Below are 25,317 nucleotides of genomic sequence, written 5' to 3'. Positions count from 1 at the left end.
CCTTACAGCAGAACATCAGCCTTAAACTTAACTAATCACCAAGGAATTTTGTCTTATTTTGGCCTATTGCCCAAATTTCTATTCTTCCACACATGAACAAAATTTCTTACACTCCCTGAGATTCTTTTACTCCTCACCTCAGGTAAATTGCTTTTCCCTGTCTTTGTAGGCTCTGTGATGCTATAGCTCTTTCTTCTAAATCTTCTCTCATTGTATAGTGTTCATATTTACAGAACTTTCATAAAAATAGTGAAGGCACTATTTAAAGATTTTATTGTATTTTGAGGATCCTTTACATACTTTTATCAAATATCTGTTACATTTTATTTTCCCCAATTATGAGATCTCTTGGATAAAACGGATTGTGGATAGGAGGAGAGATTGAGAGTATTATCCTAAAGAGAGAAAATTACTCTTTTCGTCTGTAGCTAGAAATCCTAGAAATTAAAGGGAGAGAATGAAAGAATGAGAGAGAGAGAGTGAGGGAGCGAGGGAGAGTGTGTATGTGTGTGTGTGTGTGTGTGTGTGTGTGTAAGTAGAAGGATTTCCATAGAGGCCAGCTCAATTAATTGCCTTCGAATGAACATGGTAATTTGGGGAAAAGGCAAATGCAAGTATTTTCATTAGGCTTCATAAAGGTAAAACTGCCTCATAAGGTTTTTTTGTCCCCAGATTGTTTGACTTCACAGACACGACTCAGGCTTAGTGGCATGTTGGTAAGCATCAATCATTTTGTAAAATTACATCACCATGTAAAGAAACACGTTTAGAAATTGATTTGAAACGTTTTCTTCCCTTGTTTCTTGAACATTTAACTCACCTATTTGTAATCTTATTTTCTGATGATTGTATTCATAGCTGTGTGTTTTTTTCTGAATAATTAGCTACATTCAATAAATTTTGACGTATTCTAAGTGTCATTTACTTTTTAATTATTCTGCAATTTGTAAATTCCTCTTCAACTGAAGTTACATGTTAGTGTTTTTGTCATTTCCAACTTTATTTTTTGTTTTCTTTTTTAGTCATTTTTAAATTTATTTCACTCTCATGTTATGGCTTGGAAGTAGTCTGAGTGATGTTGATTTTTTAACACCATTGAAATACCCTTTGTGGCTTTGTGGCTTGACACTTTGTCAGTTGTGAAAATTGTGGAGATTCTTTGTGAGCTTGAATATAATAATATCTTCTGTGTTAGGTGTAATATTGTATTTATTAGATCAGATTTATTAATCATGTTATTTATTTTTGGACTGCATGATCTGTAATTTCTAAGAGGGATGTATTAAAATCTCTACTTTCAATCATTGATTTATCTCTTACATTTCTGTCAGTTCTTCCTTTACATATTTTGACATTGTTGGCAGCAGTATTAACATTATATCCTTTGGCAGCTATTTATTTCTCTTTGTGCATTATGGATTTTTTTACACAAATTCTGTTTTATTTGATAATAAAATCACTAACTTAGTATGCTTTTGTTTCATTCCCTTTCCTTATTTCACCCTATGCCTAGGCCTTTAGTTTTTCAACACTACACATTAGAATCACCTGAGGAGCTTTTAAAAATAATAAAAAAACAAAACCAGGTCCCTCAGATCAATTAAATCAAAATATTTGAGGGTGAGGACTGAGCATTAGTATCTTTGTTTTTTTTAATATTTGGTAATCGGAGTGATCGGCCTATATTTTTCCTTTTCAGTAAAGTCTGTGCGCTTTTAGCATCAAAGTTAGGCTGGCCTTTAAATGTGTTGGAAAGTATTCTCTCTTTTTCTCTTCTTTGGAAACAGTTTCTGTACAACTGGTGTTATTTCTTTCTCAAAAAAAATTTTTTTTTGGTAGAATTTATCAGGAAACCATCTGGGCCTGGAGTTGTCTTTAAATCCGTTTTTATAGACTTTTCTCTGATCTCTCTTGATTGATTGATTGATTGATTTTTCTACTTCCTCTATTTGGTAAATTCTGTTTTTCTAAGACTTCGTTCTTTCTACCAAATGTCTAAATGTATTGCTATAAAAATTGTACATAATATCCTATTTTTTTATATCTGTAGGATCTGTAGTGATGTTCTTTCTTACTTTCTGATCATATTTTTTGTGTGTGTGTCATCTGTTTTTATTCTTATTCTGTCCAAGGAGAGGTTTTTTAAGCTTTATAAGTCTTTTCAAAGTCTCAAGTTTTAGCTTTATTGATTTTTCTTTTTTTACTGCACGTTTCTTTATTTCATTGACTTAAGTACTATATTTCCTTCCCTCTACTTTTTTTTTATTTAATTTGCTGTTCTTGAATGATTAGTTCATTGATCTTCAGGCTTTCCTTTCTAATACATGAATTTAGATTGTAAATTAGTACAACTTTAGGTAAATCTTCTATTTTGATATATATAGTATTTTGATTAGCAGTTCAAAATATATTTTAATCTTCCATTTTTATTTCTCTTTGAATCACAGATTCTTTATTTTTTGTTCCTAATCATAAAGGGTATTTTTAAAAGTACTGTTGTTATTTTTTGGCTAGCTAAATTCTACCGTGGATAATGAACATGGATTCAGTTTTTTTAAGTGGTTAGGCCTTTTTTCATGGCCCAATATGTGGTAAATTTTTATAAATGTTTCATGTGCATTTGGAAATGAATCCTGTAATTCACAAGTGCACATTTCTATAAAATCAGTTGGGTCCAATTTGTTAGCTATGTTGATCAAATCCTCTAGATCTTAATAATTTTATTGTCTGCCTATTCTATCAATAACAGAGAAGTGTCTTACTATCCTGCACTACTTTGTGGATATTTCTATTTCCTTTGTTTTCTGTCAATTTGTATTTATTTTGATGTTTTGTTAATAGGTAGATATTAATTTAGAATTGTATGTTTTCTTGGTGATTTGAATCTCTAACCTGATGAAATAACCCTCTTTATCTCCTTTCATGCCTTTTGCCTCCAAGTCTACCTTGACTGATACTAATATAGCTACACCAGCTTTCTTTTGTTTAATGTTGGCATTTTTCCATTTTTTACTGTCAGCCTTACTGTATCCTTATATTTATTAGCCTGCAATCAGCATGTAAGTAGGTTTTGTATTTATCTAGTTGCCATTCTTTATTTTAGTCCATTTACATTTAATATTATTCCTGATATAGTTGGCTTTATACTTACCATCTTGTTAGTTTTATATTTGTCCTACCTGTTTTCTAGTCCTTTTTCCTTTTTGCTTCTTTTGGATTAATCAAGTGATTTTTAAAATTTCATTTCCCATCTCTACTAGATCTTTAGTTACCCATTCTTTTATTGTTCATTTAATGGGTACCCTAGAAATTTTGTACATGTATCCTGACTTACTCATTTGTTACCTAATGCAAGAGTACTAAACAAATTATTTTACTACTGCTGAAACTTTGCTGTTACATATTTTAATCAAATATTTTTTCTAAGTTCTATCTTAAATGCAGTTACGTGAATAAATCTTAAGTGTACAACTTAATTTTTACATATATATGCTCCCATGTAACACCACCTAGATCAAGATCTATTCTTAGCTTTTAATTGTTTGTGATTTTCTGAAGTTTCATTATGATATACATAGGTCTGAGTTTCTTATTTATTCTGATTGAGATTAACTAGACTTCTTTATCACTATAGCTATGTTAATATCTTTCATCAGTTGTGGAAACCTGTCAGCTGTTATTTCACTTGTTTCTGTCTTATTCTCCCTTATCTTTCCAAGATCCCAGTTGAATGTATGTTAGAACTCTATTTGTTTACTAACTTGCCCAGTCCAAAAAATTTTTTCAGTAACTTAAGGTTCTGAGAAATGTACTTTTCGTGTAGGATTTTGGAGCTCACTAAAGGATTAGTTTAGCCACTGTAGATGAAAACTGGGGAGATACTAATTTAAATGCACATTATAGACACATACAGAGAATGTCTCATAAACTGTATAATTATTAAAAGGATAGCCATAATGAAAAGTCTTTAACAGTAGTTTGGTTTATTTTCTTTAACCTGAAAGACTGTTGGACAGCTCACTTTCTATAAAAATTGTAAATGTAGTTTTTTGTGGATTCGTAGAGAGAATTATAAAAAGTAGATTTCTACTATTAGGGAAAAAACATTTCTCAAGTTACTAAGTACCATTTTCTGCACTTAACATTTCTAAATTTATTAAGTAATTTATAATATTGGAAATATTGTCTACTTTCAAATATTTCTAATAATATTAGAAATCTACTTAACTTTGCTGTAGAACTAAGGCATGAAGTTTTAATTTTGTGGTAGAAAAATTGTGTTTTTAGCTAAGTAAAGCTCTAAATCCCTTTAACTTTTTGCCTCCTATTTACAACATGGTTTGTTTTCTGTTTCTTTTCCATTTTAGGATGGTCTTGTTAATGTAGGATGGATGGACTGTGCTACCCAGGATAACCTTTGTAAAAGCTTAGATATTACAACAAGTACTACTGCTTATTTTCCTCCTGGAGCCACTTTAAATAACAGAGAGAAAAACAGTATTTTGGTATGAATCACTTTAAACTAATTCTTTTACATATAATATACAAATGCACTCAAAAATAATACATTATTTTTGTAAGCAGTGAGCAAAGAAATGAACAATTTATATTGTCTTGTGGAACCCTTATTTAGAACAGGTATTTAATTTCTGAGATTCTTTTTAATACATGCTTCAGATTATAAAATTTAAGGATTATTTTTAAACTGAAGATTACATTTCATTTAAAGTCATTACATCTTTACCTTTAAAATTACCTTACATTTAAAACCATTATATTTTTAAACCTCAAAAGTATGGAGTACATTCCTAGGTTATACAAAAGAGCATTTATACCATGAGTTTTCATTGTTTTTGATTTAATTGTTTATTTTCTTTTTTTTGAGACGGAATCTCACTCTCGTCACCCACTCTGTGAAGTGCAGTGGCACAATCTCAGCTCAGTGTAACCTCTGCCTCCCAGGTTCAAGTGATTCTTCTCCCTCACCCTCCTGAGTAGCTGGGATTACAGGCACCCACCACCACACCTGGCTAATTTTTGTACTTTTAGTAGAGACGGGGTTTTGCCATGTTGGCCAGGCTGGTCTTGAACTCCTGACCTCAGGTGATCTGCCCACCTCGGCCTCCCAGAGAGCTGGGATTACAGGCGTGAGTCACCACTCCCAGCCTAATTGTTTATTTTCTAATGTTAAAAATATAGATCAGTGGTAGTTTTGGCTGGGGCCTAAGTATTTTTCTAAACTACCCCATGGCATTCTGGTGTAAACTTAGTTTTCACATGTACTAATGTGGCATACCGTCCTAAGTTTGAATGAGGAAACTGAGGCTCAATCTCATTGTCAAGGAACTGAGATAAATAGTGGGATATTGGATGGGTCACTATGGAATCCCAAAAGAAAATAAGGACTCTGATAAGACAAATCTCCTTTAGTTTTCCCTCTGTATTTTAATTCTGCTTTTTTTAGATGTTGATAAAGATAACATATACTCTTTTCAGAAATTCACATATGGCACAGAGCTGTATAAAGAAGATGCAAAATTCCCTAAAACCAAATCAATAATAGACAGCCACCACCAAATCTTGGTAAATACCCATCCAGATCTCTACTGACATATATATGCAATTATGACTTTGTGCCAGCAATTCTCTAGTTTATATCTATGGCTCAAACCTCTGTTTTCCACTCCAGATATATTATACACATGCACTTCTATATGTGTGTGTGGATGTGTGCATGTGCGCTTCTGTATTTATATGTATGTATGTACATACGTATATATCACTGCTCATTCAGTATCTCCCTTGGGATATTAGTCTGTGTCTCATATTTAAATGCCTATAACCATATTCCCAATATCCCCCCATAAATCTGCTTCATCCAGTTTTTTCCCATATTATTTGATGAAAATTCTGTCCTTTAGTATTCAAGCCAAATGCCCTGGTGTTATTCTTGATTTCTCTTTTTCTCATACCTTATAACAAATTGATCAAGAAAATCTATGGCTCTATCTTTAAAATGTGTTTATACGCATAAAATGGATGGATGGATACAGATATGTAATTTTTCATAAATGGGATAATATAGTAGATTCTATTTTGTAATCTGGTTTTTTCACTCAGTGTATCAGGAAAGTACTTTCTTTAAAAATATACATTTTATATGCATACTTTATTGTTTTATAAATGAATATGTATAAATTATCTTTGAAGTAATTTATGATCCCTGGGTGGTAAGTCATTGACTACATGTGACATACTTTATCAGTTCTTTCTTGGTGTGTGTTTCTACTTTCTTAAGATTATAAGCAATGTTGTAATGAGCAATCTTGTGTATTTATCCTTGTGCACTTTTTCAGTTATCTTTTTAGAATGGGAGTGCTGTGGCCATTTTAAACTCAATTGGTATTGCCAGATTGCCCTCCAGAAAAGTTGTGCTAGTTTATTCTGTGCCATCAGTCCACAAGGATTGCCTACACCCTGTCCAACAATAGAGCCTCTTGCCTTCAGTGTTATAGTCTCTGGGCTTCATGATAGAAAATTGCAAGGTCAAAGACAGGAAACAGGAATGAATGACTCTGGAAATATAATAACAGGGAGTGGTGAATTAAACACTACTTGTCCCTTCCAAAAGCATTCAGGTTTTACAAAATATGAAACAGTATGCCAGCTAAATATATATGGTAGGTGGAATTCAGAGGCTAGATAAGATAGCAATCCTTTATAGGTATAACTATCAAATTATCCTCCAACAGAAACAGGTTTATATTGAGGTTCTAGTAGATTAATCACTGCAAGTTTATATAGGCTGTGTAATAGGCATTTTAGTAAAATCTTCGTAGTGAATAGGACTAAAGTGAATAAGCTGTAGAACTGAGGCGTGAAAGATTTGTTTTGGCATTTTAAGCTCTTTGGTAGCAGGAGCTATTTCATATAGACCTCTAAGAATGTTATGCTATAGATTTTTTTTTTAAAGTTTTAAGGAAAGAATCTTAAGAAAAAACCTGAATTTTTATTCTTATGTTGTACCTATTGTTTTTAGCCATACGTTTGTTCTCATGCCTAGCATGATTAAGCTGTGGATTCCATGATTCTTCGTACAAGTGTTTAATGAGTTTAAGTAATACGTAAACTGTTAAACATAGATGGTTTGTAATTAAAGACATATATTAAACTCTGTTTTGTCACCTTTCATATACATTTTCTTGATGTAACCATTGCTGCATTCTTTATAATAACAGCTGCTTCATTGAGAGAATCAGACCAGCAGGGAGAGTTCTATGACAAAAAAAGTATGCTGAGGATAAAATATTGACAGAAATAAAGAAGATTTGTTAGAAGGGCCTTTTATACTCATTTGTGTTTTAAATAAGAGACTCAGGCCTAAAACAAGTTTAAGATAAGATCTGTATCATTATATTTTACTCTAAAAATTCCTAAGTGGTTTGGTTTTTAGATGAAAACCTCTATAATGAGCAATAAGAGCCATTCCAATTTTCCAGTTTTAAGTTCCTCTTAATTAATCTTTATTATTGGTTGGGGAAAGAAGTGTCTTCAATAATCTATTCTTCTTCTTCTAGTGTAATAAAAATTCTTACGTGAATGTGTAAAGCATTGGCATTCTGTAAAACATGGTTAGCATTAAAATTAAGCTAAACATAATGGTTTTCTTGATGATTGAGAGGTCACTCAGGATTATTCTGAGGATTTTTATAGAATACACAGCATAATTAATTAAAAATTCCAGTTAATGCAACACCTTATAATAGAATTTATTGTATATCACTATTTAAGAAACGGCCCCATTATATAATATTTTTGATAATTGCCAAAATACACTTTTTTGTTTTTGAAAAAAGACATTTGGAATTGTTTGAAAAACTGTTTACCTTCTATAATATTTTCCTAAAAATACTACATTGGAAATTGAAAAAACAAAAGAAAGATATCAAATATAATGAATATTTATTCAAAAAGATTACAATGTGATTTTCTTTTTCTAGTTTCTTAACTCATTGGATGCTAAAGAAATATATTTGGAAGTAATACATAATCTTCCAGATTTTGAACTACTTTCGGCAAACACACTAGAGGTAATGTTTTTATTAATAATAATAAGTAGCAATGAACGTTGGTAACATTTCAAGTCTTAACATTTTAAAATCAGCATTTGTTTTATTCATCTCTAGAGAGAATTGAAAGTAGCAGTCTCAAAGGATTATATATTAGTCATTTGTAGGTTAAATTATAATTGGAGTTCTGGTGTTGCTAATTCAAGATGGATCTGTAGTTATGGAAAACCTACCCAGTCCTGAAGGTGAGCTTCAAAAGGAACATCAGAAAAGGCAGAATTTTAATCGCAGCAACTTTGGATCTGATTCGTAACTTTTTGTTCTTGCTTACAGAACAGATTATATTTATTACTAAGAAGAAGTATTCAGTTTATGGATAGAATGCTGAGAAATATTGCTTGTGGTAGAATCATTTTTTTTCTATTAGGTTGATGCAAAAGTAATTGCAGTTTTTGCCATTTAAAAGTACTGGCAAAAACCACAGTTACTTTTGCACAAAATGAAATACTTCCTAACCACGGACCTTTTGAAGTCTGTATCACTACCAGATCTTATGTGTTAAGCCTGAAAAACTGACAACTTTGCCACCCAACTTTTTAGCTATATGCTGTTAAAATCATGTATTTGTGTTTGGCAGTCATCTACTTTAAGATTTTATAATTTAGTGACTAACCCTCCTATAATATTTATTTTACATAGCATTATTCTAAGTAAACTACAAAATAAGAGAATGAGTGGGTCTGAATTTTAGACAGTATTTTGAAATAATGGGTAGGGGAGGTAAAACTAACTTCAAGTCATAGAAATGAAGATTACAACCTTTAGAATTTCCCATCTCTGACATAGCCTTTCTTTATCACTTTTAGGATCGTTTGGCTCATCATCGGTGGCTCTTATTTTTTCATTTTGGAAAAAATGAAAATTCAAATGATCATGAGTTGAAAAAACTAAAAACTTTACTTAAAAATGATCATATTCAAGTAAGAAAAATGTCTTCTGCCTAGCCTTCTGCTGGTGTACTTTCTTGTAAATTTAACACATATAGTAATTAAATTTTAAATTACATAAAAAGTCTTATTTGAAATTATAAGAAGCCTATAAGTGCTTTTGGTCTTGGTTTGTGCTTTCTTTTTCCTCTTTTTTATTAAAAGTTTATATGTAATCTGAAAGTGGCTAATTTTCATTTATTTCGGCATTTGATAAACCTGTATCATACAATTTTTCTGGAATGCATACTATAGGAAGTTATCTTTCCCTTTTTAAAATTCTTATTTCTTTATATAAGTAATTCTCGGTCATTGTTTAAAAATCAGGACAATAAATAAGTACAAAAATAATTATCTAAAAACATCACCCATACTCTTAACATTGTTCATAACCCTGCTAAGTATTTACTGTATGACCATTTAAACATTTTGTGAGTGCCCATATGCGTATGTAGGCATATGTATATGTGTGCACATGCATACATATTGTAATGGCCATTGTAATAGAGCTACACATGTAAATGTATATGTCTGCGTTTTAATCAAAATGAATTCACTGTATACTTTTTTTGTTAACTTTTGTCGTTCACCAATATCATAAACTTTTTCGCAGGCTTGCAAAAATCCATGTATATTTATATGTATATAAAATCTCTATATCCATGTACACATGTATAGCCTCATTATTCCCTAAAGGCTACATAGTGGCTTACTATATGGCTATGCCATAATTGTTTATCATATCTTCTCTTACTGATTTTATGTCATTTCCTTTATTTTTTATATCAAATTACGCAGATCTTATCTTTAGTGTGGGAAATTTTCTTTTCTTTTTTTTATTTTGAGACAGAGTCATTCTGTCACCCAGGCTGGAATGCAGTGGCATGCTCTTGACTCACTGCAGCCTCAGCCTCACGGGTTCAAGTGATTCCGGGTTCCAGTGATTCCCTCCTGAGTAGCTGGGACTACAGGCGTGTGCCACCAAGTCAGGCTAATTTTTGTACTTTTAGTAGAGACTGGGTTTCTCCATGTTAGCCAAGCTGGGCTTGAATTCCTGACCTCAGGTGATCCGCCCACCTCAGCCTCCCAAAGTGCTGGGATTACAGACATGAACCACCGCACCTGGCCATATGGGAAATTTTCAACTCAAGGTTATGTTTTCTTAAATGGTTTTTATTCTCATTACTAGAGTCCTCCAGAAAGTTTTATCAGTTTATAATCTCACCGACAGCACATGAGTGGCCATTTCTCCACACTGTGCCCACCATGCTACTCTCATTCTTCATAATCTTCACAATTCCAATAGGCCACAAGTGATATGTTAACAATATTCACTTTCATTTAGTTGCTTTCTACTGGTTGGGGGAAAAAATACTTTTTCATGATTATTAACAGATCATAATTGTTCTCTAGTTAATTTTCTCTTTGTATCTGTGGCCCATTTTCTTTTTTCTGATGGGATGTTTGTCCAGTTTTGTTTGTTTGTTTTTGTTGATGTGATGTAGTGTCGCTCTGTCAGCCAGGCTGGAGTGCACTGGTGTGATCTCGGCTCCCTGCAACCTCCGCCTCCCGGATTCAAGCAGTTTTCCTGCCTCAGCCTCCCAAGTAGCTGGGAATATAGGCGCAAGCTACCACTCCTGGCTACTTTTTGTATTTTTAGTAGAGACATAGTTTCACCATGTTGGTCAGGCTGATCTCAAACTCCTAACCTCAGGCGATTCACCCACCTCAGCCTCCCAAAGTTCTGGGATTACAAGCATGAGCCAGCGCACCTGGCCCATCTTGTTTCTTAATGGATCTTCTGTCTTAAATGCCACAAATTTGTTCCAGGTTTATCATTTGGCTGTTGTGCTTACGTTCTTCTTTTTCACACTTTTTGAAAACATTAACCTTTTTCTTCATTATTTCTGCTTCTGAAAATGATCTCTCCTCTATCTCAAGATTATGTAAACATTCTCTACATCTTCAGAAAGTAGGTTTCTGGAATAACTTCATATTTTCTTGGGAATTTCCTCAGGTTTTTGTTAACGCTCTAGGAAGCATTTTTTAACTAAATTGAGTTTTATTATTAAATATAAATGAATTATTTCTGTCTCTTATTTTCATAGCCTATTAGCTTCTGTTTAAAAACTGTGTCATTAGGGCAATGCCATTTTTGGATTATCATGAATATTTACAAATCAAATGGGTAAGACTATTTTTATCAAATTTGACCTTCTTTTTCTCCTTTAGGTTGGCAGGTTTGACTGTTCCTCTGCACCAGACATCTGTAGTAATCTGTATGTTTTTCAGCCATCTCTAGCAGTATTTAAAGGACAAGGAACCAAAGAATATGAAATTCATCATGGTAAGAATGGAAAAAATGATAAAAAATGTAGCTTCATTTTCAAATAGAAGTTTTCTAATTGTGCTTTTTAAACTTATTTTGTATGGACATGCTTATCGTAAATAACTTTTCTAAGTAAATAAGAGGACAGATATTTTGAATTATATGTAGTCATTTTATTCTCTTTACCCTTCTTTTTAACATAAATGCCTTTTCTCTATTCAATATTTTGATCAGGGTTTCTGGTGATAAGTCAAGCTAGTGAGAAATTCAAGTCCTGCTTGTTGGCAAAAGCAAGCAACACCTGCAGTTTATATTCCAGCTTGCCATGTGTATCATCTCAGCCATTATAGGCAATTTCCAGACATTCCTTTTGGTTTTTCTCCCACTAGACTTCCGATTAACTGCCTTGTTATCTTTCTTGCATTTATAATTTTATTTCAGCCTATTTGGGACTTTAGCTCTGCATTTATGTGAGTGCAGTCTCAACTCCAAGAGTTCAGACTACAGCAGAGTCCTTGTCCTGAAAGAAGTCAAATGTAGCAAAAGAAACACACAGACTACCAACTATCATACAGTTAAGTGAATAACGCATACCGATGAAATGCCCATTAGCACCTAGCACTGCTTTCAATGTTGAGGATATAAATTTGTAAGACATGAACTCCTTCAAGAAGTTTAAAATAGTGTAGTAGGGAACGGAGGAGGGAGATCCATAAGAAAACATAAAAAATACCTTAATGGTCATTGCATATTAACTACAACAAGATAAAATAGACTTCTGCATAGTAGAGGTCAAGAAGTGGTATTTGAATTGAGCATAAAGTGCTCAGTTTCCCCGAGCAACTATAGGGGAAAAAGAAGTGAGACCTCTAGGCTGGAGGAAGTTTGTGAGCAAAGGCTTGGGGTAAGATAACCCTCACAGTAACTACTGTTTATTCACTGCTTTCTACAAGTCAGACATTCTGCCAAAAGCCTCGCATACGTGATTCATTTTTATCTTTACAACAGCCCAGTGAAGGAGAAAATGGAGACTCAGAAAGGTTAAGTAACTTGCCCTATGACAGACAACTGGAAACTAGCCATGGTAGATTTTGAATCAAAATTTGACTGACTCCAAAACCTAGGTTTAAACTATACCATGCACTAAAAGTGCTAGAAATGACTAAGTTTTAATAATAGAATTATATTATTTTTTATCTCTGAAATAGTTATCAGACATCCCTCTTCTCTGTGCTTACTGCTTTGTTTCAGGCCCATTATCTCCTTCATCTATTATAATAATATTCTCTAGGAGGGTTGCTTATCTCCTAGCCTTTCTTCCTTACAATCGATTCCTTGTTTTGTTTGCAGTTATTGTCCATTCCATTCTTGTATCACTTTTCTGCCTTGACTTTCCTGATTTCTTATAGCATAAGCTTCAGATTCCTTAGCATAGAGGCAATAATCTTGTCTGTTTTGCTCACTGCTCTATCTCCAGCACCTAGAGTGGTGCCTGGCACATAGTAAGAACTCAGGAAATGTTTGTTAAGTGAATGGGATATGTTTACAGTCTGGCTCTGCCAGTTTTTCCAATCTTAATTCCCACTGCTGCCCTTCCAGATAGTCTTAGCTCCAGCTACCTTTGGATCCTTGTGAATGCCATGTCCTTTCACTCCTCTAGGTGCCTTCACACATGATTTTTCCTCCTGCATTGTAATCACTCCTTCCTGTTCCACAGAATATTTAGGAAACTCCAAATTGCCCTTCAAAACTTAAAGCAGCTTCTTCCCTGGGAAATACATTGTGAATCTCCAAGCACTTCCTTTTATGTGCTCTTACTAGCTTTGTAATAGAACTTACATTGTTTGGATTAAAATAGTTATTGAGCATCTACATGTACCAGGTACACTACTGAAGAATACGAAAAAATGTGAACTATAATTAGTAATTTCTAATACAAAGAACATTGTGGGCTATTAGGAAAAACAGACAAATAAATGGACAATTTTTTTTTATGGACAGGTTTTCAAAAATGTTTGCAGTGGGGAGTGTTTATTGTCTATTGCTTGGTAGTAAATTACCCCAAAACTCAGTGGTTTAAAACAAACATGTATTAATTCAGTTTTTGGTGGTCAGGAATCTGAGAACAGTTTAGCTGGGTAGTTCCAGACATGGATTTTCTCATGAGGTTGTATTCAAAATACACAAGGGCTCTGGTCCTCTGAAGGCCAGACTGGCTACAGGATCTGGTTCCAGGCTTTCTCCTGCAATGGTCAGGAGGCCTCATGTGGCAGGAAGCCTAAGTTCCTCACTGGCTATTGGCAGAGGCCTCAGTTCCTCATCATGTGGTCCTTTGTAGGGCTGCTCTCAATATGGTAGCTAGCTTCTCTGATAGTAACAGACATGAAGAGAAGTAGATTTGTAAAAGACCAAGAATGCAAAATCAGTATTACTTGGTGACTGTTGAGATGTGTGGGAGGTCGAGAGAGAGAGTCAAGGATAATACCTATGTTTCTGTCTTAACGAAATTGCGATTGAGTGATTGTACTATTCAGTGTAAGTGGACTGTGGTAGCAATGTAGAAAATGGATTAGTTAAGGAAGGCTGAGTGAAGAAACACTAGCCAGGTTATTGCAGTAGGCCAGACTGAGTTCAGGCAGTAGCAATGGGTTGGAAATGGTAAGAGATGGAATGGATAGAATTACTATGATACAGGGCAGAGAAAAAAGTCAAGGCTTACTCTGGGGAATTATATTTAGGCAGCTAGTGGATAATTATGTTATTGCCAAGATAAGGATGGTGAGAAAAGGAGCAGGTTTGGAGGAAAACAGCACAGCCTCAATTTGAATATATGGCCATGTGTCAGCGACAGAGACGTCTTCTGAGAAATGTGTCGTTAGGTGATTTCATGGTTGTGCAAACATCAGAGAGCGTACTTTAAAAACACTAGATGGCATAATCTGCTACACATCTAGGCTATACAGTATAGCCTGTTGCTCCTAGGCTACAGAGCTGTACAATGTGTTACAGTGTACTGAATACCATAAGCAACTGTAACAGTGGTAAGAGTTTGTGTATCTAAATGTATCTAAATATAGAAAAGGGGTAGTGTGTTGCACTACAGAGTTACAACAGCAACACCATCACTGAGTCATAATAATTTTTCAGCTCCATTATAATCTTATGGGACCCCATCATATAGGTGGTCCACCATTGCCTGAAATATCATTATGCAGGACTGTATTGTGTTTGATGTGTTTAGGTGATATCCAAGTACAAATTTTTCACTGGGCAGTTGGTAACATGGGTTTTGAATTCCTAAGAGAAGTCTAGGTTGTAGAAAACGATTTAGGAGTTAGGCCATAATAATCACCGAAGTAAGCACAAATAATTTAAAGAACCCTATAAAAAAGTCATTATTCTACCTCTGAAGATGAGGGAACATTTCAAAGAGATTTTGACTTTTTTTTTTTTTTTTTTGAGATGGAGTCTCACTCTGTCACCAGGCTGGAGTGCAATGGCGAGATCTCTGCTCACTGCAACCTCCACCTCCCAGATTCAAGCAATTCTGCCTCAGCCTTCCGAGTAGCTGGGACTACAGGCACGCGCCACCATGCCTGGCTAATTTTTTGTATTTTTAGTAGAGACAGGGTTTCACCGTGTTAGCCAGGATGGTCTCGATCTCCTGACCTCGTGATCTGCCTGCCTTGGCCTCCCAAGTGCTGGGATTACAGGCATGAGCCAGCGCGCCTGGCCAATTTTGACATTTTTAGTCCAGGAAACAGAAGAGTGTGCAAGAAAAGGGTACTCCTATCAGAGCTAAGCCCTGTATAGTATACAGAACACTAAAACCTCACCAAAATCAGTTTGTTCATAATTTATCTTCTTTAATATTTTGAGTGTAAAAACTTTGAAATGTTTCTGTGCATACAAAAAGCAGAATTTAGATTTTAATTTCTCTCATTCACTTTGAAAGGAAAGAAGATTCTATATGATATACTTGCCTTTGCCAAAGAAAGTGTGAATTCTCATGTTACCACACTTGGACCTCAAAATTTTCCTGCCAATGACAAAGAACCATGGCTTGTTGATTTCTTTGCCCCTGTAAGTAATTTTTGTCTGTCAAATTCTAACATTGTCAGGTTTTCTCCTCTTATGGCAAAAAGACATTTTCTAGATAACTTTGAATCATTAGTACTAGAACTGTGTCATCCATTGTGGCCACTAATGCACATTGCTTCTAAATGAATGCTAATGTAATTACCCCTCCAGGGAAGGTTTGCCACTAAATACAGTTTGTGTTACTTAGCATATTACTTGTTGCAGAAATGATGGGGGGGTGCGGTTTGTGTCATTTGGCTCGGTGCTTATGAATGTTTTTTCTTCCCTAGTGGTGTCCACCATGTCGAGCTTTACTACCAGAGTTACGAAGAGCATCAAATCTTCTTTATGGTCAGCTTAAGTTTGGTACACTAGATTGTACAGTTCATGAGGGACTTTGTAACATGGTAAGGCAAAGTATCAAAAATTATTCTAATTAATTTTATAAAATGGAGACCTTTGGGCTGTTTATTATTAAAACAATAAAATAACTTAGAAATAATACATCTTCTATTTAGAGTAGTAATTATTTAAACAAATAATTTTTTTTAGAAAATGATATCAAATATGATTGGATTAAACCAATCCAAAAGACTGATTACAGATCATCAGTGGATCGAATGTAAATAAGGTCTTATTTATCAAATTCAGGCAACTGTTTTCATTAACTTGATAAAATGCTTATATGATTTTCCAGTTATTTAAGATTGTTATATTTCTTTAATATTTTTGACATTTTATAGTTTTATAATTTTTTTTCTTTGGCTTTCCTACTACTTCTAAGTATATTTGCTGGAAGGAAGTTAAAACAATGAACAAGCCTTTTGAAATCTTTTTTAAATGAAAATATTTTCTCAGGTAAATATTCACTCCTCAGTTGCAGGAAAAACTAGAAATTACATACCGTAGAATGAAAGTACGTAATATCACCTATAAAATACTCTTGGCCAAAAAAAAAAAAAAAAATCAATCCTCTAGTAGATCTATCTCCAGATCTATTAGTCTATAGGAAATCGAATGACAGGAGAGCATATTAAGTGACACCATGGATATGAAATCTGTACTTTCCAATATGTGGAGAACTTTACAGGACAAACACCCAGTTTATTGGTCAAATACATTGTATATAGTGGAGGAGAGATTAAGGAGACTTAACAGACTATCAGTCAAATACAGCATTTAGACTTTGTTTGGATGCAATTTAAACAAACCAAGTGCAAAGAAAGATAATTGAGGAAATGTGAACAGTGACAAGGTATCTGATGATTTCAGGTAATTATTGTTAATTTTTGATAACAAAAATGATACTATGGTTATATGGAGGGGAGTCCTTACATTTTAAATATGTTGAAATATTTGTGGATGAAATTACAGATCATCTGCAATTTGCTGTAAAATAATCTTAGGAGTAGACTAGAAAGGGAGTATAAGTGAAATAAAAAGCCGCGAGTCAGTGATTATTGTAGCTATATGAATACGCGAGAATTTGTTGCTCTCTACTTTTGTGAATGTTTTAAATAACTCATAAAAAAAAGTTAAAAAAAAATAGATGGAGAAAAGATAAAGGGAAAAAAGAAATGGGAAGAGGAAGGAAAACAAAAGAAAGCCATACACTTTTAGAACATCATGGAAGTTTAAGCCAGTAGCAGTGGCACATGCCTGTAGAAATTTCATTAAAATACATTTTTATAAAAGGAAATGAATAAGTCCTTTGGTTTTGAATATTTTATCTGTAACTTTGAAAGAAATGCCAAAGATACAAAATTTATGTGATAAACAATAATTATCTTAATTTTAATTCCTTCAGTTTTTCTACTTTCCATCTTAGCTCATTAAACAAATGTGAGTTCAGTGTAAGCATTTAAAACTGATATCTGATTTACCTGGAATAGAGGCCAAAATTCACACTCACCAGTTAGTTGCCACTCATCAATTGGTTGACCTTGACCAAGTTACTTAGCCTCTCGGTAGCTTAGTTTCCTAATCTATACAGTGGGTTTTATAATTTTAGCAACTAAGTAGAATTGTTGTGAAGAATAAATGAGAAACTACATGTTAAATGCTAAAATAACGCTCAACACATAGTAAACACATTAAATTTTAGCTGTAATTGCTTTGTTAATCAATGAATTATTTGAATTTGCACACATTTTTCAAGACTAATATAAATGTTTCCATTGTTTTTTCAAAAATTATTTTGAATCCTGGTCAAAGATTCCAATTTGCTGATGAGTACTTAAAACTTTAAGAGTGCAAGGTTCAGCTACAGCAAATCTACAGACAGGGATCTCTTTATAACTTAAAAAGTAACAATAATAGCTTGAGAGAGTTGCTTCCTGGGCTGGTGCCCATTTTATTTCTGAGAAGGAGATTAAGCATTTCCTACTAAAAAGGCTATCTTGAAGAAAGAAGACAAAGTGATTACATTCATAGGGCATGATTCATAATTCTTTAACCTAAAATATAATCATGTACCCCCCAATTATTTGTGTCTTTATTCTTGCTATTTTATTTCCTGATCATCATCTATTTGTAGAAAAAGTATTTATTATGGTTTAAAAAAAGACTCAAGCTAGAGATACAGCCTGTTCTTTATAGCTTCTTCTTACCTTGGTTCAGGAGAGTAAAAAGGGACCGTTCGTGTAATTACCTATGTCAATTTCTCAATGTTTCAATGTCTATGGTTTTCATGGCTAATGGAACAGCTATAAATAAGGATCAAGGATCAGGTATTCATCAGTAGTTAGCAGTATTCATTGCCATGAGTCCTTTGCTAAATTTGGTGAGACTAAAATTTTTGTCACCAGCAATTTAGAAATGGGTTTTTAAAATCCTGTTAAAGGCAAACTTGTTACAAATTTGTAACAAATAGGTGAAATCTATAAAATCTTTAATTTGTATTCTCCTTCCTATCAGTATAACATTCAGGCTTATCCAACAACAGTGGTGTTCAACCAGTCCAACATTCATGAGTATGAAGGACATCACTCTGCTGAACAAATCTTGGAATTCATAGAGGTATTTCAAACTATAGACTATGTGGCTAGAAATTTGTCTTTTTATATGTTATACCCTGTATGAATATTTCATATTGTTTAATAGGATTTATTCTTTTCATGCCCAAACTATTTTCTGACAAACTGGTTTTTAAAGAATTTTTCTAATGTTTTACTCTTACTAAACTCAATGTAAATCTGTGTTTTACTTGTTACCTGGTATATACAGTGCCTTATAAACAATGGACACAATTCTTTATTGAACATATGCGGTATACTTTCATGTTATCACCCCTTTGCGCCGTTTTCTCTGAAAACAAGTGTCCGGCATCTACAGCATCTTTTTTTTTCTTCTCAGTAACACTCTTGATTGACTGAAATACTTACAGGGGGCGCCTAGAAAAAAATGAAAAATTCTTGTTTATTATTATTCATTTAATGACCCTCCAACCTTGTCCTACTCATCTGTTCCTCCTTCTCTAACGTAACGTTTTGTGGTGTTTTTCCAGTGAAGCTACCCTCTTCATTAGTATTACCTGATTGTTGTAGGCTGAAGCTTTGTTAAAATATCATTTGGAACAAAGAATCTGTAGAAAGGTGTAGTATCGCCAGTCAGAATGTCAGAAAAATGAGAGGTTTCCTGACTAATGAGGCTTTCCATTAGCAATTAAAGAATCATTTCCAAGCCAGTCATTCTTGGTTCTAGAACAGAACTTTATGGCCTCTGTAGACATCCAGGCAGCCCTTGAAACTCTTGTATTATCCACACGGAAACTTAAAATCGCGTCTTTTCCCTGCCTGTTATGATTTTAGTGATACGTAGAGATAAAGGAAAAATAGACCTTGATTTCTTACAAAACTGATGAGCAAAATCCAAACTTAAAAAATTTAAGTTAGGTTTATTTTCATTTTTTAAGTTAATTCACATTAGATTTCTTTTAGCTGTCCTTAAGCATCTTTTGGTTTCTCAAAAATGGGAACTTTCTAAAGGACATACACGGATTGAGCACCCCTAAATCCAAAAATCTTAAATCTGAAATGTTCCAAAGTCTGAATTTCATGTTTAGCCTTGGGTTTCATCCCCAAAATATATGCAAATATTCCAAAATTCAAAATTCACAATACTTCCAAGTATTTTGGATAAGAGATACTCAGCCTGTACCAACAATTTTCCAGGAATATATGAACAGCTGTGTTTTATATATATATTATAAAGGAAACTATATTCTCTTCAGGATCTTATGAATCCTTCAGTGGTCTCCCTTACACCCACCACCTTCAATGAACTAGTTACACAAAGAAAACACAACGAAGTCTGGATGGTTGATTTCTATTCTCCGTGGTGTCATCCTTGTCAAGTCTTAATGCCAGAATGGAAAAGAATGGCCCGGGTATAGTAAAAATCATTTATTTTTAATCTTAACATTTACTAAGAATGTTTATTTAACAGAATTATTTTGAAACTGATGTGAGTGAACCCACAATTAAATTATTACTTAATAACAGTTCTGATCATACCACTTTGATTACAGCTCTGTTTCTGTCTGGTATGTGAATGGTATAGCCTACCCTTTTTGTGTGTATAGCATCTGGTACACTTTTTTTTTTTTTTTTTTTTTTTTTGGTCGGCGAGGTACAGAGTCTTACTCTGGAGTGCAATGGCGCAATCTTGATTCACTGCAACCTCAGCCACCCTCGTAGCTGGGATTACAGGCATGTGCTACCACGTCTAGCTAGTTTTTGTATTTTTGGTAGAAACAGGGTTTTGCCATGTTGGCCAGGCTGGTCCTGAACTCCTGGCCTCAAGTAGTCTGCCTACCTCTGCCTTTCCAAGTGCTTGGATTACAAACATGAGCCACCGTGCCCAGTAAATCCGTTGCTTTTAACTAAATTGTTGCCAAAAACAACCCAAAACTTTACCTCAGTTTTTGTTTCAATTTTTTCTAATTTTTTTTTCTGCTTTATTTTTAGAGCTTAAAGATAACATTTCCCCACATATTGTAGGACTTAAAAGTAAGAAAACAAAAAGCTTTCAGCATGTGTATTAGAAAATTTCCTGAAAATAGGCACCATGTTTTAAGTTGTACAAGATTGGAAACAAATTACTTAAATACCAGAATGGAAAATGCAATTACTACTTCACATTTATTTACAAGATAAAAAATAAATCTGAGGTAAAATGATTTCTAGTATCTTAACATTTAGGATTACATATTTTTGTGCTCTTTTCAATAAAATTTTTAAGTTCAGGTGTGAGTCAGTATAACATATTAGATACCTACAATGCTTGTTTTCATTGGAAACAGTAATTCTTTGAAATATTGCAAAGACTTTCATTAGTTTCTGGCACTTTGAATTTTAGAAGTACATAGTTTTTTCTCATGTAACAGGTAAATGAAGTAAATTGTTTAATCTGCAATAATTTTAGTAAGTGCTTAATTACAAAATTAGATTACAAATTCATTAGTATAAGTGGTCTATTTTATGTTAAACCCTTATCCGTTTTTACTGGGTGAAAGTCACTGATACATAATAACTATTTCACTATAATAATATAATGCTTGTTTCTTTATTGTAAACATATGTAAAAAGTGATGGAGGTAATCCGTTTCTTCTTTTATAGACATTAACTGGACTGATCAATGTGGGCAGTATAGATTGCCAACAGTATCATTCTTTTTGTGCCCAGGAAAATGTTCAAAGATACCCTGAGATAAGATTTTTTCCCCCAAAATCAAATAAAGCTTATCAGTATCAGTAAGTATTCTCTCATATTTGAAGGCATGTATTATAATTATTTAATTATACACTTAACAGTTAAGTTACCTGAACAAAATAAAAGTTAACCCAACAAATATTTATTGGGAGCCCAGGACGTAAAGATAGTATGTTAATGAGCACTTCAGAAGATGAAAAGAGAGTACTGAACAGTCTCACTGGGCATAAAGCTTATAGTCTAGACAAAAAGATAAGGAAAGGAAGAGCTAACATTTATTAAGTCCTTATTTGGTTTCAGGTACTATATTAGATGCTTTACTCACCTTATTTCCAATAATCCTCACATATACTTTGTGAACTAGGAATTACTGCCCTTCCTACTATTACAGAGAAGCAAACTGTGATTCTCAGACCTTAGAATCCAAGGTCTAGAAGTTATCTAAGGCTTAGATAGATAAGTCTGTCTCAGCATCCATGCTATTTCCACAACACCATGTGGTATTTCAGGTAGAAAATGCAAATGTAAGGTACATATGATGAATGTTATTAAACAAGTAAAATTGAACCGTGGATTTCAAGGGAGGAAAGGATCTCAACTATGAGGAAATTATGAAAGGCTGCATTTTGTAGGTAGTTTTTGACGTGTCTAAAAATTGGTAGGAATTTAACAGACAGTAATAACTTGAATAAAGATTCAGAAACTAAAACCATGGACATTCTGAGTTTTGCAGTTCCCATAGGTCTACAGGAGATGTCCAGTAGATAGCTAGACATTCTGGGCTGTCTGGGACACAAAGATACCAAGACTAGAGAAAAATACATTTGTGAGGCCTTGTAAACAGAATTTGTAGCTAGGAATATCTGAGGAGAGATGCCAGATGAAATCAATCAGTATAACTTGTTTTTTAAATTGCTACAATAAGATTGTTTTCTGAATACATCCAATAATAGAGAATCCTATTTACAACTAACATTTTTTCTTCTCTCAGCAGTTACAATGGTTGGAATAGGGATGCTTATTCCCTGAGAATCTGGGGTCTAGGGTGAGTAATTAAAATGTATATCTTTGTATAAAATAGATTCAAAGCTATTTACCCCCCTTTTATGTCAATAGTTAAATTTACTATGGGTTAAAGTTCTAGCCTTTTAAATTAGTTAGTAAAGGATTATATTAACCAAGATGGTACTGTACTTTATTACGTTGCCATTCCTTGACATCATTTTTAACTTAGAAAGTATTACAATATTACTACATTTTAGATGTTTGCTTTGGTTTTATATAATGAAAAATGATTTTGATCCTTTGCCACAGATTTTTACCTCAAGTATCCACAGATCTAACACCTCAGACTTTCAGTGAAAAAGTTCTACAAGGGAAAAATCACTGGGTGATTGATTTCTATGCTCCTTGGTGTGGACCTTGCCAGAATTTTGCTCCAGAGTTTGAGCTCTTGGCTAGGGTAAGTCTTACCTGTTGTAACAACATTCGTGTTTTAGTAATTAGATAAAACATTTTAAATACATAATTTTTAGGTTTTTTTCTTAAATGTTTCCTCTGAATTTAAAAATAACTATTATATTTCTATGATTATAATCTGTAGTAGATTTCCTCTTTCTTTGTTAAAGCTTTTAGCTAACATCTTCTCTATCTTGGTAGACATCATCATCTACTAACCATAAAAGCCAGAAATTTCTCTTTCTTCTCCCTCTTGTCTATTTCCTCTTCCCCACCCAAGTACTCTGTTGCCCTCCAGGCAGTCACTAGATTCTGTCAGTTTTATCTCCTAAATGTCTTTCAAATGTCATTTCTTATTCATTTCTGCTGCTAACCTGTTTATTCAACCCTTTATCATCTGTTGTCTAGACTTAACCATATTTGCCTTTTAAGTACAGTCTTCCCTTGGTATACTCAGGGGATTGGTTCCAGGAACCCCCATTCCATACCAAAATCTGTTCATGCTCAGGCCTCACAGTGGGTCCTCTGTATGCAGGGTTTCACATCCTATGAATATTATATTTTCCATCTGCAATTGCTTAGAAAAAAAAATTCCCAGTTCAAGCAGTTCAACACAGTTCAAGCCTTTGTTGTTCAAGACTGTCAGCCTACCTTTGTCAGTGCTGCCCTGGTGATCTTCTAAAATATTTCCCTCTCTGGCTTACTAAGTTTCTCAATATGCATACATTGACTTCAGGTGTCTGATATGAGCTCTATCTCTATTGTCCACCTCACACCTTAGATTCCAGTATAACAGAGTACTCCAGGTTCTCTGAACATGTATCCTTATTTACATGCTACCCCCTCTCTCTAAAATGCTCTGTCCTTACCTTGGTCATCTGTATTTTTTCTCCTCTTCCTACAAAAGTTAGCTCTGATGGCACTGCTCTATTCTGTGCCCTTCTCAGTTAATCATTGTCACCTGGATATGTTACCAAGTGTACTGATACAATGCATATTAATTATTTATTTATTATTACTTGAAAGATTTTAAATTTGACCAGAAATAAAAGGAGCTGAATACCAATGGAAATATTTAGTTGTAGCAATTTTGGGTTTTGTTTGGTTGGTTGGTTTTGGTTTGGTTTTTTTTTGGTATAGCATTGTCCATCTTCCTTTGAAAATGGCTATCTCTTCCTGAGGGCAAAGTCCATGTTTTATTTATTTTTATATCCCCAGGGCCTAACTCAGTAAATGCTTATATAAAATTAAACTGAATACATACCCTCAATGTAGTCTGAGTTTTTGGTGTTTCTTTCTGTCATAACAGTCTTATTAGTGACCTAATCCAGGTTGATAGCTTTCTGGCCTCCATAACTCAAGGAATTCTTGCCACTAGTGTTGGTATAAAACATTCAACTAGAATGAGAAAGTCAGTGCCAGTTCCACCAGTTCACACTAAAGCTTAGCATCCCAGGCCATGGGAATTTTTTAGCAGAGGGATTTTAAAGGTCTTACTAGCTATGAAAGATTATTTTTGTTATTAGCTGGTGTATCAGATAAGAGGTTTATTCTTTCCATTTATTCTAATCTTCTTATGCTTCCTTCTGTAATGATTCTGTTTTACTCCATTTCTCATGTACTAAAAACTCTACTTAATTATAAACTTTGTAGTGCAACTCTGTATTATATCTAGTAGAAAATTATTAAACATGAAAAAGACCACTCATTCAACAAATTTTAAGTACCAAGTGAAAAGCAATTATGCTAAGTAGTAGGGCCATATAACTCCAGATGAAGAAAAGGAAGATGAAAAGGAAGAAATTCCATGTCTTTAAGGAGATTTTAATCTAGTGAAAAGAGAAAATGGTAATAAATATAAGTAATACAAGATAGTTGCTACAGTAAAATTAGAATGAAGCTGGAACATGGACAGAAGAGTGTCAGTGATGCCAGAGAAAGATGTTTAGAGCACCAAAAACAGTATGGTGCCATCTCATAAGTAATTGGAAATACAAGTAAGCACATACACACACATTTTGTAAATGACATAGAAACTTACAAAAATAACATTCCTACATTTTTCTTACTTTCAGTATGCAAGAGAGTGTGTGTGTGTGTGTGTGTGTGTGTGTGTGTGTCTGCCTACATGCTTGTGCCCTAACGCAAGTTAGTCTGCATATTAGTATACCCCTGCCTTGGGGACGAAACTAGGGGCAGCAAAGATGTTTTAATTGTCCTGAAGTGAGAGGTGATAACTTTAATCAGGATTGGGGCAGTGATGATAGAAAGAAGGGGACAAATACAAAAGAGAGATGAGAATAAATAGTATTGAATGTGACAGATGAAGGATAGAGAGGAGTCTGGATAAGCCTAATTTCTGGCTTGAAGGGAATGAATAGGACAGGAGGAAGAGTGGGTTCAGGGGACATGCTGTGTTTGGGTGCTTATGCAGCATTCACCCAAAGCAGGCCAATTTGTAGTTAGCTATGAAATTGAAGAGAGTGATTGGGGTACATTAGCATATAGATACGGAAAACCACCCTGGGCAACTGTTCACAGTGAAAAGATTGTTGATCAAAGATGAAACTCTGATAACTTGAGGGGCAGGTAAAGCAGATCCTCATGCTGGAAAAAGGAAGAACAGACAGAGCGGTAAGAAAGCCAAGAGAGAGTAGTGATAAATGCTAAAAAAGAAATAAGA

At 33.9% G+C, this 25,317-nt stretch overlaps 1 protein-coding gene across 5 annotated transcripts in view; it reads left to right on the top strand.

Moving 5' to 3' along the window:
• Window positions 1-25,317, top strand: part of DNAJC10 (DnaJ heat shock protein family (Hsp40) member C10) — a 55,080-nt gene that overhangs the window by 16,273 nt on the left and 13,490 nt on the right. For 4 of the 5 annotated variants that reach the window (XM_010357181.2, XM_010357183.2, XM_010357184.2 and 1 more), the window contains 13 exons: window positions 673-716; window positions 4,368-4,505; window positions 5,497-5,583; window positions 8,001-8,090; window positions 8,936-9,049; window positions 11,288-11,402; window positions 15,340-15,467; window positions 15,755-15,871; window positions 18,381-18,482; window positions 19,696-19,851; window positions 21,084-21,217; window positions 22,168-22,221; window positions 22,491-22,638. In XM_010357181.2, coding sequence (XP_010355483.1) covers window positions 673-716; window positions 4,368-4,505; window positions 5,497-5,583; window positions 8,001-8,090; window positions 8,936-9,049; window positions 11,288-11,402; window positions 15,340-15,467; window positions 15,755-15,871; window positions 18,381-18,482; window positions 19,696-19,851; window positions 21,084-21,217; window positions 22,168-22,221; window positions 22,491-22,638 — 1,427 coding nt within the window. The remainder of the gene's footprint in view (window positions 1-672; window positions 717-4,367; window positions 4,506-5,496; window positions 5,584-8,000; window positions 8,091-8,935; window positions 9,050-11,287; window positions 11,403-15,339; window positions 15,468-15,754; window positions 15,872-18,380; window positions 18,483-19,695; window positions 19,852-21,083; window positions 21,218-22,167; window positions 22,222-22,490; window positions 22,639-25,317) is intronic. The other variant, XM_010357185.2, reaches the window with a different exon arrangement.

This window comes from Rhinopithecus roxellana, chromosome 14, assembly GCF_007565055.1.
Source record: "Rhinopithecus roxellana isolate Shanxi Qingling chromosome 14, ASM756505v1, whole genome shotgun sequence".
NCBI classification, from domain to species: domain Eukaryota; kingdom Metazoa; phylum Chordata; class Mammalia; order Primates; family Cercopithecidae; genus Rhinopithecus; species Rhinopithecus roxellana.
Note: the sequence above shows the minus strand (reverse complement) of the source record. Positions and strands in the feature narration are given on the sequence as shown.